This window comes from Vidua macroura, unplaced genomic scaffold (genome assembly GCF_024509145.1).
Source record: "Vidua macroura isolate BioBank_ID:100142 unplaced genomic scaffold, ASM2450914v1 whyUn_scaffold_107, whole genome shotgun sequence".
NCBI lineage: Eukaryota > Metazoa > Chordata > Aves > Passeriformes > Viduidae > Vidua > Vidua macroura.
In genome coordinates this window covers 789,883-808,128 of record NW_026530542.1, presented here as the reverse complement: position 1 = coordinate 808,128, position 18,246 = coordinate 789,883, and the positions used below count along the sequence as shown (strand labels likewise).

Sequence of the window (18,246 nt, the reverse complement as noted above, 5' to 3'; positions counted from 1 at the left end):
ACTGGGCTGCACTGGGAGGCACTGGGATGTGCTGGGCTGCACTGGGAGGCACTGGGCCACACGGTTCCCGCAGCCACGGTGAATTCCCGGTCTCTCGGCTCCTCTGCCCAGTTCGGAGCGGGGCCCTTACCGGGACACGGCACCGGCGGCTCCCCGCCCCTCTCCGGACCCACGGACCGGGGGCACACGTGGGATGCGGGGCCGTGCGCCCCCTGGGGCAGAGCCCAGCCCCGGTTGGGGCAGCCCCGGTTGCTCCCGGTTGCTCCCGGTTGCTCCCGGTCCCGGAGCAGCCGCAGCCCCGGCCCGCACTACATTTCCCATGGTGCCCCGCGCACCCTCCGACTACAACTCCCATCGTTCCTCGCTCGGGAGGCGTCGCCTCGCCCCGCCCCGTGACGTACCCGGCGCTATGGCGACGCGGTGACGTCACGGGGTGAGAGGTCAGGGCGGCGGCGGCGCCGCGTCCCGGCCCGGTCCCGGTTCCGGCCCGGCCCCGGTCCCGGCCCGGTCATGGCGGCCCGGCGGCTCCGCGCCGCCCTCCAGCTCGGGGCGCGGCAGCGCCTGCGGGCCGCGGCGGCCCCGCCCGGCAGGTGAGCGGCGGCGGCCCCGCGGGGCGGCGGCCCCCGGGCGAGCGGGGCCCGGAGGTCACACCGGCCCCGGGGACACCGGGGCGGGCCCCGGGAGGCGATCGTGCTGCGGGGGCTCCTCCGGGCCTGGCCGCGCTCCCGGCCCCCGCGGGGTGGGGGGGGGGGGTCCGGGGGCACCTTGGCGGAGCCGGGGGGTCCCGGCGGGGCCGGCCCGGGGGTCCCGGGGCTGCGGGGTCGGCGGTGCCGGCGGTGCCGCTCTCCCGGTTCCCGTGGAAGGCCGCTGGGTGGGGAACGCTCGCTGGGGGTGTCTGACCTTGGAGCAAACCCCGCGTGGGGACACCGGGACCGGGCCGGTGCCGCCGCCGCCCGCGGGGTCGCCGAGCCCCGGCGGGGTCGGGCGCCGGTGTCACCGGGCGAGGGGACAGTGCCGAGGTCACCCGGCCGTGCGGCCGCGGCTGTGACCTCTGCTCGGGGGACACGAGCGGGACCGGCCGCCCCCGGTGGCTCCGGTGGCTCCGGTGGGGACAATTCCCGTGGGAAAGGCGGGATCTCCCCCCTGGAGCGACACCGGAGGGACGGGACGGGGCCGGGGGGGCAGCGGGCACTTGGCCCCGCCGGGATTAGGTGTCCCCAGGTCGGGTTTCCCGGCCTTCCTCCTCCTCCTCCTCCTGCCAGCCACAGCCCTGGCATCAGCCCCGGCACCGGCCCGGAGCCCCCAGCCGGGATTCCCGGCCCGGGAAGGTCTGGAGGGACCTGGGGTGGCCAGGAAGGGACAGGGAGTGCTCGGAAAGGGACCCTGGGCTGTGTGGAAGGGACCTGGGGTGGTCTGGAGGGATCTGGATTGGTCTGGAAGGGGCTTGGGATTGTCTGGAAGGGACCTGGGCCAGTCCAGAAAGGAGCAGGGAAGGGCTGGAAGGGATCAGAGTTCATTGGGAAGGGACCCAGGCCAGGTGGGAATGGGCTTGGGATGGTCTGGAGGGGCCTGTGAGGCTCTGGAAGGACCTGGGAAGCTCTGGAAGGAATTTGGGAAGCTCTGGAGGGGCCTGGGAAGCTCTAGAAGGAATTTGGGAAGCTCTGGAAGGAATTTGGGAAGTTCTGGAGGGGTCTGTGAGGCTCTGGAGGGATTTGGGTAGCTCTAGAAGGAATTTGCGAAGCTCTGTAGGGACCTGGGAAGTTCTGGAGGGATTTGGGAAGCTCTAAGGGGCTTGTGAGATTCTGGAGCGGACCTGAGAAGCTCTGGAAGGATTTGGGAAGATCTGGAAGGAATTTGGGAAGCTCTGGAGGGACCTGGGAAGCTCTGGAGGGGTCTGTGAGGCTCTGGAGGGACCTGGGAAGCTCTGGAAGGATTTGGGAAGCTCTGGAAGGGTCTGTGAGGCTCTGGAGGGATTTGGGTAGCTCTAGAAGGAATTTGGGAAGCTCTGGAAGGAATTTGGGAAGTTCTGGAGGGACCTGGGAAGCTCTGGAGGGGCCTGTGAGGCTCTGGAAGGATTTGGGAAGCTCTGGAGGGGCCTGTAGGCTCTGGAGGGATTTGGGAAGCTCTGGAAGGAATTTGGGAAGTTCTGGAGGGACCTGGGAAGCTCTGGAGGGGCCTGTGAGGCTCTGGAAGGATTTGGGAAGCTCTGTAGGGACCTGTGAGGCTCTGGAGGGATTTGGGAAGCCCTGGAAGGAATTTGGGAAGCTCGGGAGGGGCCCTTGTCCACCAGGAAGGGCCCCGGGTCCCGGTGCTGCCCCGGGTCCCGGTGCTGCCGGTGACAGCGCTGTCCCCCCAGGCACACGGCCCCGTGCGGGCTCCGGCTCGCCCGGCCGGGCCGGCCGTGCCCCGCGGCCGGGGAGCCCCGAGCCCAGCCCAGCCGGGGCTTCCTCAACCTCACCAACAAGCGCAAGGAGTACTCGGAGCGCCGCATCATCGGGTGGGTGAGGCTGCCAGCCCGGCCCCGGCGCTGATCCTGAGCCTGACCCCAGCCCCAGCCCCAGCCCTGAGCCGGCCCTAATCCCAGCTCCCAGCCCAACCTAATCCCAGCTCCCAGCCCAACCCTAATCCCAGCTCCCAGCCCAACCCTAATCCCAGCTCCCAGCCCAACCCTAATCCCAGCTCCCAGCCCAATCCTAATCCCAGCCCCAGCCCTGAGCCTGACCCCAGCCCCAGCCCTGAGCCTGACCCCAGCCCTGATCCTGACCCCAAGTCCCAGCTCCCAGCCCAATCCTAATCCCAGCCCCAGCCTTTAATCCTGACCCCAGTCCCAGTTCCCAGCCCCAATCCCAGCACCAAACACGGCTCCAATCTCCATCTCAGCCCCAATCCCGACCCCAAAACCCCAACCCCAGCCCCTACCCCTTCCTGTTCAACCCCAGCCCCGGCTCCAACTCTGACCTTAAGCAGGAGCTCCAGCCCCAGCTCCAACTTTGCCCCTGACCCCAATCCCAACCCCAGCCCTGGCCCCCAACCCCAGCCCCAATTCCAACCCAAATCCCAACCCAACTTAAATTCCAGTCCCAAACCCAATTCCAACCCCAACCCCAATGCCAGCTCTGACCCCAACCCAACCCCAATCCCAGCCCCAATCCCAGCCTCGACCCCAATCCCAACGCTGACCCCAACCCCAATCCCAACGCTGACCCCAACCCCAATCCCAACGCTGACCCCAACCCCAATTCCAACCCTGACCCAAGACCAATCCCAGCCTCGACCTCAATCCCAATCCCAGCCCCGACCCCAATCCCAGCCCTGACCCCAACCCCAATCCCAGCCCCATCCCAACCCCGTCTCTGCCGCAGGTACTCCATGCAGGAGATGTACGACGTGGTGGCCAACGTGGAGGACTACAAGAACTTCGTGCCCTGGTGCAAGAAGTCCGTGGTGGTGTCGCGGCGCTCGGGCCACGTCAAGGCGCAGCTGGAGGTGGGGTTCCCGCCCGTGCTGGAGCGCTACACCTCCATCGTCACCCTGGTGCGGCCCCACCTCGTCAAGGTGAGCTGGGAGCAAGGGCTGGACACCAGGAGTGCGGCCAGAGCTGGGGAAAGGTCTGGAGAGGCCCTGAGGGAGCTGGGAAAGGGGCTCAGCCTGCAGGGAAGGAGGCTCCGAGGGGAATTTCCACCCCACAACTCCATGATGGGAGAGAGGAATGGGGATCTGTTCCCAGGGAACAGCAGGAGGAGAAGGAACAGCCCCAAATCCCTCCAGGAGAGGTTCAGGGTGGACATCAGGAGGAATTTCCTCCTGGAAAAGGTGCTCAGGCTCTGGAACTGCCTGGAGAAAGGGAGGTTCACAGGGGAGTTTTCACCCCACAACTCCCTGACAGGAGAGTAGGGTCGGGATCTGTTCTCAGGGATCTGTTTCCCAGGGTGAGAGGGAACAGCCAAAAATTCCTCCAGGAGAGGTTCAGGGTGGACATCACGAGGAATTTCCTCGTGGAAAAGGTGCTCAGGCTTTGGAGCTGCCTGGAGAAAAGGAGGCTCAGAGGGGAATTTTCACCCCACAACTCCATGATGGGAGAGCAGAGCTGGGGTGAGGTCAAGATCTTCTCGCAGGGAAGAACAGGAGAAGGGAAAACAGCCTCAAATTGTTCCAGGGGAGGTTCAGGTTGGAATTTCCCCATGGAAAAAGCTGTCAGGCACTGGAAGTGCCCAGGGAAGTTTGCAGTGCCCATCCCTGGAGGTGTCCGGGATGTGGCTCTCTGGGGGATCCCAGGTTGGGCTGGAGCCAGGAGGGGTTTCCAGCCTGGAGGGTTCCCTAACCCTGGGTCTGCCAGGCCCCCTGAGCATCCCCTTTTCCCCTGCCCAGGCCGTCTGCACCGACGGGCGCCTCTTCAACCACCTGGAGACCAACTGGCGCTTCAGCCCCGGCATCCCCGGCTACCCCCGCACCAGCACCGTGGATTTCTCGGTACGACCCCGCCCGGGCCCCCCCCCGGGGAGGGCGGGGCTCACCCGCCGGGGCTCACCTGCTCTCCTCCTCCTCCTCCTGCCCAGATCTCCTTCGAGTTCCGCTCCCTGCTGCACTCCCAGCTGGCCACCGTGTTCTTCGATGAGGTGGTCAAGCAGATGGTGGCCGCCTTCGAGCGCCGCGCGGCCAAGAACTTCGGGCCCGAGACCCGCATCCCCCGGGAGCTGATGTTCCACGAGGTGCACCAGACGTGAGGGCGGCCGGGCCGGGCACCCCCGGACTGTGCCCACCCCCCAGAAATATTTATTCGATAAATGCGTTTGCGCTGCTGTTGCCTCAACGCCCCCGGGGCTGCCGTGAGCCCCGGTCCCAGGAGCTGCGTCCCGGCGCTGGACTCCCTGGTTTTGCAGCTGATTTGGGGTTTTAATATTTTAGTTCTTGTTTGTTTTTTTGTTTTTTTTTTTTGGTTGCGTTTCTTGTTTCTTTTTCTTCTTCTTTTTTTTTTTTCTTTTTTTTTTTTAACCCTTTTATTTTTGGTTGTTTTGGTTGTTTTTAAACTCCTCGGCCAGGCCGGAGGGCCCCGGCGGGGGCAGCTCCGGTGCCTGGGCCCCGCCGTGCTCCGGGAGAGCCGGAGGAACGGGGTGGGGGGGTTTGGTGAGGGGGGGGGGAAGCTGCTGGGACCCCCCCTCCGCTTCCTCCCCAGCTCTTCCAGGAACAAAAGGGAAGGAGCCGGCGCAGGGAGGAGCCCCCCGAGCCGTCGCACACTTTGCACAAGCCACACGCACAGGGTGGGGAGGGGGCGGCTCCCGCTGCCCCCCCCCCGCTGCCCCCCACCCCAGCACCCTCCGCAGGGACCCACACGGTTCCGACCCCACCCCCAGCGCCCCCCCGGCCCCACTCGCGGTTCCTCACTGGGGGGGGGGGGGGATGGGAAGGCCTCAGTTTCCCCCCCACCCCCACCACGAAGCCCCCCCGGGGGGGTGAGGGGCTCCCCGAGCCCCCCGAGCCTGTCCTGGCCGTGCTGCCCGAGGAAGGGCGGGCTTTGCCAGGCCAATAAAGAGAATTTTCCAAGGGTCAGCAGCCTCCTGGTCCTCATTCAGCACGGGAGGGGGGATTCTGGGGGGGGGGGGGGGGGGCTGCATGCTGAGACCCCCGGGTGGGGTGGGGGCACCATCCCCTGACCCCCCCCGCTTCGGGCAGGGAGGTGGGAGGCTGGGGGTTTGTTAATAAAAACATTTATTTTGCATTTTTGTTGTTGTTTGTACAGAAGTGCCCGAGAGCTGCGAGGAGCCGGGGTGGGGGCCCGGGGGGGGGGTCCCAGCTCTGGCTCCCGGGGGCTTCAGGCAGGGGGGAAGGGGGGGAAGGGGGTCACACAAACACGGGGGCGCGGCCGGGGAGGAGTGTATCGAGTCCCTGCGGGGGCCCGGACACGGGGCTGGACTGAACCCCTCTCGGGGGGCTGCAGCGGGGGCTGTGCCCCCCACCCCCCCCCCAGGAGCCCCCCCAGCCCAGCAGTGGGGGAGCCGGGGGGGGGGCTCCAAGTGTGGGGAGCCTGGGGGGGGGGGGCTCCCAGTGTGCGCAGTGAGAGCTGCTGGGGTGGGGAGGGGGCACGGGAGCGCCCCCCACACCCCACCAGGGCAGGGGATCTGGGTGTGGGGCTGGGGGGGGGGACCCCAGGGCTGCCTCTGCCCCTCCCCAAGGCGGGTGGGGGGGGAGGGGGAGCAGCTGGGGTGGGGGGGCCCCGAGGGGGGTTCAGTGCCGAGGGCGTCCGGGCCGGGCCCGGCAGCGCGGCGTTCCCTGGGGGAGCCCTGTCCCCGTCCCTTCTTTAGCCGGATTTGTAGCCCACGAGCTGCATGAGGCCCTTGGTGCTCATGGATTTGGGTCGCTCCAGGGGGAATCCCAGCGCCCGGCTCCAGATGAGCTGCGAGAGGACGCCCAGGGCCCGCGACACCCCGAAGAGCACCGTGTAGTAATTCATCTCCTTCATGCCGTAGTACTGCGGGGACAGGGGCTCGGCGTGGGCAGGGGGCAGCCAGGAGCCCCCCAGGGCACAGGGAGAGGGACAGACAGGACAGGAGAAGGGACAGGTGGGACAGGGACAAATGGACAAGGAGAGGGAGAGAGCAACAGGGTGAGGGGTGGGTGGATGGGGAGAGGAACAGGCTGGGAGAGGGAGGGATGGGACAGGGAGAGGGACACACAGACAGGGAGGAGAACAGAGAGAGGGACACACAGGACAGAGAGGACACACAGGGAGAGGGACGCACAAACAGGGAGAGGGACATACAGGACAGGGAAAGGGACAGGCAGGACAGGGACACATAGACAGGAAAGAGAACAGAGAGAGGGACACAGGACAGAGAGAGGGACACAGAGGACACACAGTACAGGGAGAGGGACACACTGACAGGGAGGAGAACAGAGAGGGAGAAGGACCCATGGACAGGAGGAAGGACAGACAGAACAGGGAGAGGGATATGAAGATAGAAAGGGATACATGGACAGGGAAAAGGACAGACTGACAGGGAAAAGGGACAGACATGACAGAGGGACACAACCAGGCAAAGGGACAGAGGACCCTGGCTCACCTGCAGCAGGACCCCGCTGTGGGCATCCACGTTGGGCCAGGGGTTCTTGGCCTTGCCCTGCTCCAGCAGCACGTTGGGGACGATCTTGTAGAGCTGCGCCACGAGCTTGAACAGGGGGTCCTTGGGCAGGTGCTTGAGGGCGAACTCCCGCTGGCAGGTGTAGCGCGGGTCCGTCTTCCGCAGCACCGCGTGCCCGTAGCCCGGCACCACCTGCAGGGACGGGGGCTCAGGGCCTGCTCCTGACCCCCAGCACGGCCCCGAGCCCCAGCACGGCCCCGAGCCTCACCCTGCCCGAGTTGAGCGTGTTCCAGATGAAATCCCGCAGCTTCTCGTCCGACACGTCCTTGCCCAGCTCCTTCTGCAGGTCCGTGAGCCAGAGCAGCACCTCCTGTGGGAATGGCCGGAGTGAGGCCAGGGATGGACGGGGAGATGGACGGGGAGAGGGACAGAGGGACACGGGGAGAGGGACAGAGGGACACGGGGAAAGGGACAGAGGGACACGGGGATGGGGAGAGGGACAGAGGGACACGGGGAAAGGGACAGAGGGACATGGGGAGAGGGATCCATGGATGGGGAGAGGGACATTGGAGATGGGGAGAGGGACAGAGGGACACGAGAATGGGGAGACGGACAGAGGGACACGGGGAGAGGGACAGAGGGACACGGGGACATGGGGAGAGGGACAGGGACAGAGGGACACAGGGAAACGGACAGAGGGACACGGGGAGAGGGATCCATGGATGGGGAGAGGGACATTGGAGATGGGGAGAGGGACAGAGGGACACGAGGATGGGGAGAGGGATCCATGGATGGGGAGAGGGACAGATGGACACGTGGATGGGGAGAGGGACAGAGGGACACATGGACAAGGAGAGGGACACATGAACAGGATGGGGAGAGGGACAAACCAACAGGGAGAGGGACAGGCAGAGGGATACATGAACATGAGAGACAGACAGGGAGAGGGACACATGGACAGGGAGAGAGACAGGGAGAAGAACATGGACAGAGTGACAGGGAGAGGGACAGACAGGGAGAGGGACACACTGGGCAGGGAGCAGTGCCCACCTGGTTGGCGAGGCCGTGCAGGGGCCCGGCCAGCCCGTTCATGGCGGCGGCGAAGGCGAGGTACGGGTCAGACAAGGCGCTGCCCACGAGGTGGCTCGTGTGGGCACTCACATTCCCTCCCTCGTGGTCACTGCCGGGGTGAGAGGGCCATCAGGACTCCCCCAGCCCCACCAAACACCTTTCACAGCATTTTGGGGGTGGGGAGCACGGTGTTGCCAGCCCGGTTCAGCCCCACCCCAGCCCTGCCTGCTCCCGGTGACACCCCAGGAGCAGCCCGGGCATGTTCGGGGCCAAACCCCCGCCTACTCCACGTCCCCAGCTGCTCCAGGTGCAGCTCCCAGCTCCGTACCTGTGGATGGTGAGGTAGAGCCGCATCAGCTCGATGAACTGGGGGTCGGTGTAGCCCAGCATGTTGGTGAAGTTGTGGGACCAGTCGAGGTTGGGGTCGATGGCCCCGATGCCGCTGCCCTCGCGGTACAGGTTGCGGTAGATCTTGGCGGCCACGCACGGCAGCTTCGCGATCAGGTCCATGGCGTCCTCGTACACAAACTGGGACCAGCGGGGTGAGACCGTGCTCCCCCGACCCCCTGCACCCCAATCCACCCCCAAAAGTCAGCGCTGGGGCAGCAGCTCCCCCCGTACCTCCCAGTACTTGGCGCGGTGGATGCCCTCGGCGTAGGCGCGGGCGAACTTGCTCTCGCTGTTGAGGGCGGTGACGGCGGCGCTCAGCTGGGACATGGGGTGCAGGTTGGTGGGGAAGTTGTCCAGCATGGTCACCACGTGGGAGGGCAGAGCTGCACGCTTGGCCCACTCCCGGGACAGCCAGGTCACCTACGGGGACACGCCGGGGCTGAGCTGCAGGGCCTGGGGCTGCCAGAGCCCCTCAGCCGTTTGCCATTCCCCTCCTGGGTCTGGGGGCTGCCAGACCCCCCTCAGCCGTTTGCCATTCCCCTCCTGGGTCTGGGGGCTGCCAGACCCCCTCAGCCGTTTGCCATTCCCCTCCTGGGTCTGGGGGCTGCCAGACCCCCCTCAGCCGTTTGCCATTCCCCTCCTGGGTCTGGGGGCTGCCAGACCCCCCTCAGCCGTTTGCCAGCCCCCTGCTGGTGGTACCTGCTCCTGGGTTGGGATTTCTCCAGTCACCAGCAGCCAGAAGAGCCCCTCGGGCAGTGGCTCCTCTCCCCCCGCAGCTTTGGGCAGCTTCTTCTGGCACTCGGGAATGCTGTAGCCACGGAAGCGGATGCCCTGCGGAGCCGGGAGCGTCAGCGGGGCCGGAGCCGGGTGGGACGGGGACGGGATGGGGTGGGACGGGGCCCTACCTCGTCAGGATCCAGCACGGAGGTCTCGTAGATCAGCCCTTTCATGCCCCTCATGCCGCCGTACACCTGGAAAGGGCCGGGAGGCCGCGGTGAGGGGCGGCGGCGGCGGCAGGGCCCGGTGGCCCCGGTGGCCCCGGTGGCCCCGGTGCGGCCGCACACTCACCATGTCCACCGTGATCTGCCCGATGGCCGTGCTGCCGTGCTGCTGCCGGAAGCTCTTGATCTTCGCCTGCTCCTTGGGGATCATGGTGGCCAAGACGTCTTTGAGGTTCTGGGGACGAGGGACAGGGATGTGACGTGGGGGCTGAGCACAGGGCAGGGGTGACAGAAGAAGAGGGACAAGGAAAAGGTGTGACGACTGAGAGGGTGACAGGAGAGGGGACTCCCCCTGGAGAGGGGTGATGGGAAAGAGGGTGACAAAAGAGATGGGGACAGGAAAGAGGGTGACAGGAGAAGGGGCAATAGAACAGGAGCTCCCCTTGGAGAGAGGGGACAGGAAAGGGGGTGACAGGAGAGAGGGTGATGAGAGAGGGTCCCCCCCTTGAAGAGGGGTGAGAGGAGAGGGGGCCACAGGAAGGGGGGTGACAGGAAAGGGGGGTGACAGGAAAGAGAGCTCCCATTGGAGGAGAGTGGATGGGGTGACAGGAGAGGGGGGTTCATGGCAGAGGGGGTGACAAAAGAGAGACAGGGACAGGAAAGAGGATGACAACTGAAGGGCCTCCCCTTGGAGAGGGGTCTCAGGAGAGGCAGCCACAGGGAAGAGGAGTCAGGAGAAGAGAACAGGTGACAGGACAGGGGTCACAGGAGAGGACCCCCCTTACCGTGGCGGTGCTGGCGTGGCGAGCAGCGAAGAGGACACACGGTGCATTCTGTGGGACAAGGGACACAGAGACCCCCCTGTCACCAGGGCAGAGCCTCTTTTGTGGGGGGGTGCAGCCAGACGAGCCCCCCACCAGCACCGTGGCAGGAGCTGAGACCCCGGTTCCCAAGGACACCAGGGGCGCTTCACTCGCCCAGGCGGGCGCGGCCAAGAGCCGGGATCAGCCGAGCCGGGATCAGCCGGGCCGGGATCAGCCGAGCCGGGATCAGCCGAGCCGGGATCAGCCGGGCCGGGATCAGCCGAGCCGGGATCAGCCGGGGCGGCCCCGCGCTGCCCTCGCAGCCGGAGCCGGGCCTGGCACGGGGAACGCGGCCGCCTTCTCCTTCCTGGAGCCGCGCCCGGCCAGGCACGGCCGCGGTTTTCCTGAGCCGGGGAATCCGAACTTTGTTCCTCGCCCACGCGTGGGAACCGGGAACCGCGGGGACTCCCCGGGAACACACCCCGGGCCTGGCAGCGCCCGCCGCGGGGACACCGCGCTCGCCCGCCCCGCCGGGCAACGGGGGCTGGGGGACACCGGGGGACACCGGGGCTGCCATCCACAGGGACACCCGGAGACTCCCCGGGGCCGGGAGCTGCGGCAGCGCCTGCGGCAGAGCCAGAACATGACTCGGTTTTCCCACTGGCTGCCGGGAGGACGCGGGGGGGCCGCGCTGCAGCGACCCCCCCCCCCACCCCCCCGGTGTCCCCCGGCCCCCCGCGAGCCCCCGGCCCGGCCAGGGGGTCCCCGGTGGGCCCGGTGTGGCCGTGGCAGGTGGCGAGGCCGCGTCCCCCCGCAACAGGCGGCTCCGGGAAGGGAAAATGCCGGCGGAACAATGGAGGCGGCAGCGGGAAGCCCAAGGTCAAGGCGGCCGCTGCCGCCGCCGCGGGGGCCCCGTCACCTTCCCCCCCCCGCTCCCCCCGGTGTGTCACCCCCGTGTCGCCCCGTTTTGGGGGTCCCCACGGCTCGTCCCGCTGTCACCGCGGTGCCGCTGGCTCAAGGTCACACGTGTCGGCGGGGACACCGGGCACCGGCCGGGGGGAGTGCGGGGGCACGCCGGGACCCTCCGGGGGCTCCCGTTGTGCTCGGGGCTGCGGGGGCTCCGCGGCTCGAGGCGGCGGGGTGAGGCCGAGGGGAGGAGGAGGAGGGTCGGGATCACGGCTCAAGCCGGGGGGGCGGCTCCGGTCCGCCCGGTTTGACGGGAGAGCAGGGCTAAGTGGGGCATGGCGAATATCCCAAAATATCGCCCGGTCGATAAAGACACCGCAACGCCCGTTACGAAACGCCGGGGCCGCGGCCAAGGCAAACAGAGCGGAGGGGCCGGGGCCGCCCCGGCCCGGTACCGGCGCTCGGCAAGCATGGGGGTCCCCTCGCTGTGACCCCGGTGTCCTCTACGGCACCGGGACGCTGGGGAAGGGCGGTGGCGGTGGGGACGGTCCCCGCCTCCACCCCCCCGACTGCCGGTGCCACCGGGCGCGGGCTCCCGGGGCCGGTGCGGGGTTCCCGGGGGGCGTCCCGGACCCCCCAAGCCCAGCGCGGCACAACGAGGAACCGGAACCCCCAGCGGGGCTGCCCCGGGGCGGAGGCCCCGACACGGGGTTGAGGCAGCAGCGGAGCCCCCCGGGCGCGGACCGGGCCCGGAGCTCCCCGAGCCACTCCCGGTGCCCCCGGCGCTGAGAAGGCTGCGGCGGGAGCGCCCGGCGCCGGCTCCCACCACGTGCTGCCGCTGCGGCCCCGCGCCCACCCCGGTCCCCATCCCGATCCCGCTCCCGGTCGCGATCCCGGTCACCCCGGTCCCATCCCCCCTCCTCCGCCGCCGCCGCGCGGCCCCTTTAAGGCAGCGCCCCCCGCGTCGCCCCTTTAAGAACCGGACCCCCCCCGCTCTCCCTTCCCCCCGCGGCGTCGCCCCTTTAAGGCGCGGCGAGGCCGGGCCGGGCGCGCTCACCTTGGGCCCGCGGAGGCGCGCGGCCGCCCGGCTGCCGGCGGCGAGGAGCGTCATGGCGGTACCGGGACGGGACAGGCCGGGGCTGAACGGGGCCGGGACCGGGAGCGGGGCCGGGAGCGGGACCGGGGCGGGAGCGGGGCCGGAGCGGCGGCGGCCGGGGGTCCTCAACGTGAGGGCGGGGCGGAGCGCGGCGCTGGTTATTAGCATAACCCCGCCCCCTCTCGGGGCAGAGCCACTTACTATTGGCCAAGTGGCGCGCCGCGGGGCGGGGCCACGCTAATGAAGTGGCGGGGGGCGCAAGCTATAGGTGGCCGCCGCATTCGCCTGATCAGGACCAGGGGTGGGGTGAGGGGGTGCCCGCCCCCTCTCGTGACGTCACCGGCCGCAGTGCGTGACGTCATGGTCTGGTGTCATCCCTGCGGCCGCGCCGGTGTCTCGGTGGGGTTCGGCTGCGGGGGCGGGGGGGCAACCCCGTGACGTCACCAGGCGCTCGGGCGGGCTGTATGAGGTCACGGGAGCCCATGACGTCATCCTGTATGTGGCCACAGTGGCTTGAGGTGATAGGATGTGGCATGAGGCTCGGTGGTGACGTCACCACCCCCGCTGAGCCCAGGGCACTGTCCTGCTGGCCCCTGGTGCAACGGGTGACACAGCCGAGGGACATGGGGTGACACAGTGGAGTGACACCATGGGGTGGCGGGTGCCAGAAGAGGGGCAGAGCCCTCCTGCTGCTCCTGTCCCTTGGCCAGGTGACATGAGGTGACACAGGCCACGGCAGAGAGGCCACAACCCTCACAGAGCCCTTTCAGCGGGGGGGGGGGGGGGGGCGGGTGGGGTGACACCGGGTGACAGCTGAGAGCCAGCACCCCCACGGTGGATGACATGAGGTGACACGGGGTGACACGGGGTGGCCAGACCCCCATGGTGCCCCTGCAGTGGGTGACTTGGGGTGACACAGAGCCATGGGCTGACCAGCCGAGCCACGAGGGGGTGAACGCTGCCCTCGAGGGCACTCGAGCCACCGGGGACATGTGGGGACACTGCTGTCCCCCACCCCACCCCACTCCACACCGGACCAGAGCTGCCCTCGGGTGGGCCCACGGCCCCTTTATTGCCTGCAAAAGGGAGGGGGGGTCCCCAAACCCCCACCCCGCGGGGGCTGAGCCCCGGTGTGTCCCCCGTGTCCCCCGGCAGCGGGGCAGGAATGTCCCTGAAATGTCCCGGCAGGAGCGAGGACGTGGCCCCGGCCCCGTGGCCGTCCCGGTGGCCCCGGACGGGGAATAAATAGGACGGGAGCTCCGCACGGGGCGAGGCAGCAGCTCCGGAGCCGTGGAGGTCCCGGCGGATCCGTCTGTCCCGGGGCCATCCCGGTGGGTCCCGGGGCCGTCCCGGTGGGTCCCGGCGCTGTCCCGGTCCCTGCTCCGGAGGCAGTCACAGCTCGTCGTGCGGGATGTGGAGCGCGTGGTCACACAGGTCTGCGGGGACAACGGGGGACAATCGGGGTGTGCTGGAGCCCGATGGAAGTTTTGGGGTGTGCTGGAGCTCCATGGGACTCCAGGGATGGGACAAAGCCGTGGGACCTCCCGTGGCCACAGCCCCGTGGGACCCTCTGGATGCACCAGGAGAACCCCAGGACACGACAGCTTTGTGGGACCCTTGGGTCACATCTGAGCCCTGTGGGACTCCCAGGATGTGTTGGAGCCCCGTGGGACCCCCCAGGAGACCCCCAGGACACGGCAGCCCTGTGGGACCCTTGGGTCACATCCGAGCCTTGTGGGACCCTCAGGATGCACCAGACCCCTGTGGCACCCCCAGGAGGTGTCGGAGCTCCATGGGACCCTCAGGATGCACCAGACCCTTTGGGACCCCCAGGAGAAGGCAGCCCTGTGGGACCCTCAGGACACATCAGAACCCTGTGGGACCCCCAGGATGTGTTGGAGCCCCATGGGACCCCCAGGAGATGGCAGCCCTGTGGGACCCTCAGTGCTGGAGCCCTGTGGGACCCTCTGGATGCAGAGGCCCCACAAGATCCCCAGGATATGACAACCCTGTGGGACCCTCAGGACACATCAGAGCTCCATGGGACCCTCAGGATGCACCAGACCCTTTGGGACCCCCAGGACAAGGCAGCTTTGTGGGACCCCCAGGATGTGTTGGAGCCCCATGGGACCCCCAGGACACAGCAGCCCTGTGGGACCCTCAGTGCTGGAGCCCTTTGGGACCCTCAGGACACATCAGAGCCCCGTGGGACTCCCCCTGCTGCCCTGTCCCCTCCCAGGACCGGTCCCTGCTGGTCCCTGCTGTGACCTGAGCCGGGGCCAGCGGCATTTCCCCGCCTTTATCCTGTGGTTAATGACAAATGTGGCTGTTTGGACACAGCCACAGCCTGGCCTGTCCCTGCTCCGGCCCCCACGCTGCAGGAAGAGCCCCAGGAGCAGCTGTGGAGACCCTCAGGACCCCCTGGGGCAGAGCATTGCCCTGATGGCTGTGCCAGGTACAAAGGGACCTGCCCTGGCCCCGTCCAGGGCCCCGTCCAGGACTGCAGTGGCCCAAAGGTCACACTGTGCCCTGACCTGGGTGTTTCTGAGCTGGAAATAGCCCCAGAATGGGACAGGGCCATTGGATGCGCCAGGAGAGGCCACAGAGTCAGCACAGCAGCTGCCCTGGCTCGGCCCCAGCATCCCAAAACAACCCCAGTGCCAGCAGGGTCTGGGCTCTGCAATGGGGTGCTGGGATTTGGGGAAGAACTTGCAGCTCCTCCCTGCCTCAGGCTGGCAGAAAACCCCATCCCAGCACCAACAGAGCAGCCACGACCCCTGGAACACCAGGAGAGACCCCCAGAAGAGCAGGAGAGACCCCCTGGGACAGCCCCAGCTTTGGGCTGGCAGAAAATCCCATCCCAGCACCAACAGAGCAGCCACGACCCCTGGAACAGCAGCAAAGACCCCCAGGAACAGCCCCTGCTCTGGGCTAAGAGCAGTGATGGAGCAGCCGAGACCCCCTGGGACAGCCCCAAATCCCATCCCAGCACCAATGGAGCAGATACAGCCCCTGGAACAGCAGGAGAAACTCCCTGGAACTGCAGGAAAGATCCCCAGGGACTGACCCTACTCTGGGCCAGCATTTCCTTCCATCCCAGCACTGACAGAGCAGGAGAGACCCCTGGAAGAGCAGGAGAAACCCCCTGGGACAGCAGTAAAGATCCCCAGGGACAGCCCCTGCTCTGGGCCAGCATCTCCTCCCATCCCAGCACCAACAGAGCAGCTTCAGCCTCTGGAACAGCACAGACTCCAGACAGCCCCTGCTCTGGGCTGGCATCTCCTCCCATCCCAGCAGTGATGGAGCAGGAGAGACCCCCTGGGAGAGCAGCAAAGACCCTCAGGAACAGCCCCTGCTCTGGGCTGGCATCTCAGCTCGGCTCGGCTCAGCTCAGCTCAGCTCGGCTCAGCTTGGCTCAGCTCAGCTCATTTCAGCTCGGCTCAGCTCAGCTCATTTCAGCTCGGCTCAGCTCGGCACCAGCGGAGCAGCCACGTCCCCAGGAGCAGAAGCAGAGCCCCCCATGCCCCCCAGTCTCACCCGTCCTCTTGCTGCAGAGCCGGTCCTTGACGTTCTCAGCCTCGTGCGACAGAAACTCGATGAGCTCGTCCTCGTACTCCTCAGCGATGCTCTCGCACTGCAACGGTGACACCGGTGACACCGCCAGCCCCCGGGAGCCCCCGTCCCACCCACGCCCCCCTCCCCGTCCCCTCACCCACCGCGAATTTCAGGCTGGAGGTGACATCCCCGTCGAACTTGACCCCGGAAAGGTCCATCTTGGTGCCGTCGTGGGAGATGACGCGGACGTAGCTCTTGCGGTGCGTGGCCGGGTCCGCCTTCTCGCCGTACTCCTTCATCTTCTCGCACACGCGCTCCAGCAGCTCCGTCAGGTGCGCCTCGGACCGAGCGTACGGCACCTGCGGGCCCGGGCAGGGGTCAGCGGGGTCCCCCGGGAGCGGCGCCGGGAGCGGGGACCCCGGGAGAGGCCTCACCTCCACCACCGACTGGCTGCCGTCGGGGTTGATGCGGAACGAGCCCATCTGGATGGTTTTTCTGGGATCCACCTGGGCGATCTCCCACTCCAGCTCGTCCACCAGCGCCCTGCAGGCTGCGAGGGGACACGGTGACATGGGACACCTGGCACGGGTGCTCCTGTGGCTGCCCAGAGCCAGACTGGTGTGACTGGGGCACACTGGGATGGAGGGCGTGCGGGGAGGAGTCCCCATGGCCTGGAGACCCTCAGCCTGTCCCTCTGGACATTGGGGGTCCAGCTGGACCCAGTGGACACCCCCAAGCCCTGTGCCACCACCCTGGCCTGCCTTGCTGTCTCCTCTGTCCCTGTCCCATCCTGTCCCCATGTCCCTGTGCTCCCTTTTCCCCCTTTCCCACCTGTCCTGCCCTGTCCCCACTGTTCCCCCTGTCCCATCCGGTCCCCCGTGTCCCACACTGTCCCCCCCTTGTCCCCCGTGTCCCCCCACACCTCCGCAGTGCAGGTCCTGGCTCCGGCGCGCTCCGGCCGTGGGCAGCAGCGATGCCAAGGCCAGGGCCAGGCCGAGCAGGGCCGGGATCCGGCCCCGCATCCTCAGGGCTCCGCAGATTCCCGGGATCCGGCCCCGCATCCTCAGGGCTCCGCAGATTCCCGGGATCCGGCCCCGCATCCTCAGGGCTCCGCAGATTCCCGGGATCCGGCCCCGCATCCTCAGGGCTCCGCTGTCACCTGCGGGCGCGGGGCAGCTCCAGCAGCGCTGTCCCCACACCTCGTCCCACCCCTCCGGGACCCCCGTTCCCTGCAGAGCCCGGCTCTCCTCAAGGCTTCATCCAGGGCGTTCCCCTTCCCGGTCCGCTCTGAGTCCCGTTAGTGCCGCTGGACCCCACAGGGACCCCTCCCCTATAGGGCAGAGCCCGGAGCCCCTACAGGGACCCCTCCCCTATAGGGCACAGCCCAAAGCCCCTACAGGGACCCCTCCCCTATAGGGCAGAGCCCGGAGTCCCTACAGGGACCCCTCCCCTATAGGGCAGAGCCCGGAGCCCCTACAGGGACCCCTCCCCTATAGGGCAGAGCCCGGAGTCCCTACAGGGACCCCTCCCCTATAGGGCAGAGCCCGGAGCCCCTACAGGGACCCCTCCCCTATAGGGCACAGCCCAAAGCCCCTACAGGGACCCCTCCCCTACAGAGCAGAGCCCAGAGGTCCCACAGATGCTCCTCCTCCACAGGAGCACGGAGACCCTACAGAGCCCCCTCCCCTATAGGGCAGCGCTCAGCCGCCCCCACAGAGCCCCCTCCCCTCCGGGATGCCCCACAGCCCCCTATGGAGCCCTTCGCCCCCAGGGCCGAGCCCAGCGCCTCCCCCGAAGCCCCCTCATCCCGGGCCCCCATCCCGAGCCCCGGGCCCGGGCCGAGCCCCCCCGTCCTGCGCCCCCCGTACCGGCCGCTCTCCCGTCCCGCTCCCACCGCCCCTCACACCGACCGGCTGCCCCGGGACTGCCCGCGGCGCCGCCGGTCCCGGCGCGCCCGCCCCGGCCCGCACCACCGCGGGTCACGGCCGCTCGGAGCGGGCGGCGGACGAGCCGGGCCGAGCGGCAGAGCCGGTCGGACCGGTCAGACCGGCAGGGGCGGCTCCTCGGGCCGCGGCGGGGCCGTCCCGCGAGCAGGCGGCGCCGCGGGCAGCCCGGGACGGGTACCGAGGGCCCCGCCGTTGCCAGGGCCCGGCCGCGTGGCGCTCGGCCCCGAGTGGGCGGGGGCTAGAGTGACCCCGCCCACTGGACCGGTCTGGCCACGCCTCCGCCGGGACCGGGGCCGGGACCGTCACCGTCCCGCCGTGCCCCCGGTCTGAGCCCCGGACCGAACCTGGGTCGGGTCCGTCCCGCCGTGCCCCCGGTCTGAGCCCCGGACCGAACCTGGGCCGGGTCCGTCCTGCCGTGCTCCCGGTCCGGTCCCGGTCCGTCCCGCCGTGCCCCCGGTCTGA

General features: G+C 68.3%; 3 protein-coding genes across 3 annotated transcripts; 1 reads left to right on the top strand and 2 right to left on the bottom strand.

The window, feature by feature from the left end:
* The first annotated feature begins 488 nt into the window (after positions 1-488).
* On the top strand, positions 489-5,547 carry COQ10A (coenzyme Q10A). Its single transcript, XM_054004638.1, has 5 exons — positions 489-590; positions 2,357-2,497; positions 3,363-3,555; positions 4,369-4,470; positions 4,557-5,547. The coding sequence occupies exons 1-5, from the start codon at positions 511-513 to the stop codon at positions 4,722-4,724; spliced, it is 684 nt and encodes a 227-aa protein (XP_053860613.1). The 5' UTR covers positions 489-510; the 3' UTR covers positions 4,725-5,547.
* A 142-nt stretch (positions 5,548-5,689) lies between these two features.
* Positions 5,690-12,424, bottom strand: CS (citrate synthase). Its single transcript, XM_054004637.1, has 11 exons — positions 12,245-12,424; positions 10,264-10,311; positions 9,606-9,713; positions 9,443-9,508; positions 9,237-9,368; positions 8,769-8,957; positions 8,476-8,675; positions 8,127-8,256; positions 7,345-7,446; positions 7,059-7,268; positions 5,690-6,466 (listed from the first exon to the last, which is right to left on the bottom strand). Exons 1-11 carry the CDS (start codon positions 12,296-12,298, stop codon positions 6,296-6,298), a joined length of 1,410 nt encoding a protein of 469 aa, XP_053860612.1. The 5' UTR covers positions 12,299-12,424; the 3' UTR covers positions 5,690-6,295.
* A 902-nt stretch (positions 12,425-13,326) lies between these two features.
* On the bottom strand, positions 13,327-17,806 carry CNPY2 (canopy FGF signaling regulator 2). Its single transcript, XM_054004675.1, has 6 exons — positions 17,707-17,806; positions 16,761-16,997; positions 16,273-16,388; positions 16,000-16,197; positions 15,821-15,917; positions 13,327-13,719 (listed from the first exon to the last, which is right to left on the bottom strand). The coding sequence occupies exons 2-6, from the start codon at positions 16,975-16,977 to the stop codon at positions 13,676-13,678; spliced, it is 672 nt and encodes a 223-aa protein (XP_053860650.1). The 5' UTR covers positions 16,978-16,997; positions 17,707-17,806; the 3' UTR covers positions 13,327-13,675.
* Between the last annotated feature and the right edge of the window lie 440 nt (positions 17,807-18,246).

Bases quoted from the DNA above. Each gene is read 5' to 3' on its own strand.
- CNPY2 (XM_054004675.1), bottom strand. From the start codon at position 16,977: ATGCGGGGCCGGATCCCGGGAATCTGCGGAGCCCTGAGGATGCGGGGC. The intron at 16,389-16,760 runs GTGTGGGGGGAC...GTCCCCTCGCAG, and splicing joins CCAGGACCTGCACTGCGGAG to CCTGCAGGGCGCTGGTGGAC. The intron at 16,198-16,272 runs GTGAGGCCTCTC...CCGGGCCCGCAG, and splicing joins GCAGCCAGTCGGTGGTGGAG to GTGCCGTACGCTCGGTCCGA.
- CS (XM_054004637.1), bottom strand. From the start codon at position 12,298: ATGACGCTCCTCGCCGCCGGCAGCCGGGCGGCCGCGCGCCTCCGCGGG. The intron at 8,958-9,236 runs GTACCACCAGCA...GTGTCCCCGTAG, and splicing joins AAATCCCAACCCAGGAGCAG to GTGACCTGGCTGTCCCGGGA. The intron at 7,269-7,344 runs GTGAGGCTCGGG...CCGTCCCTGCAG, and splicing joins ACACGCTCAACTCGGGCAGG to GTGGTGCCGGGCTACGGGCA.
- COQ10A (XM_054004638.1), top strand. From the start codon at position 511: ATGGCGGCCCGGCGGCTCCGCGCCGCCCTCCAGCTCGGGGCGCGGCAG. The intron at 591-2,356 runs GTGAGCGGCGGC...CTGTCCCCCCAG, and splicing joins GCGGCGGCCCCGCCCGGCAG to GCACACGGCCCCGTGCGGGC. The intron at 3,556-4,368 runs GTGAGCTGGGAG...TCCCCTGCCCAG, and splicing joins TGCGGCCCCACCTCGTCAAG to GCCGTCTGCACCGACGGGCG.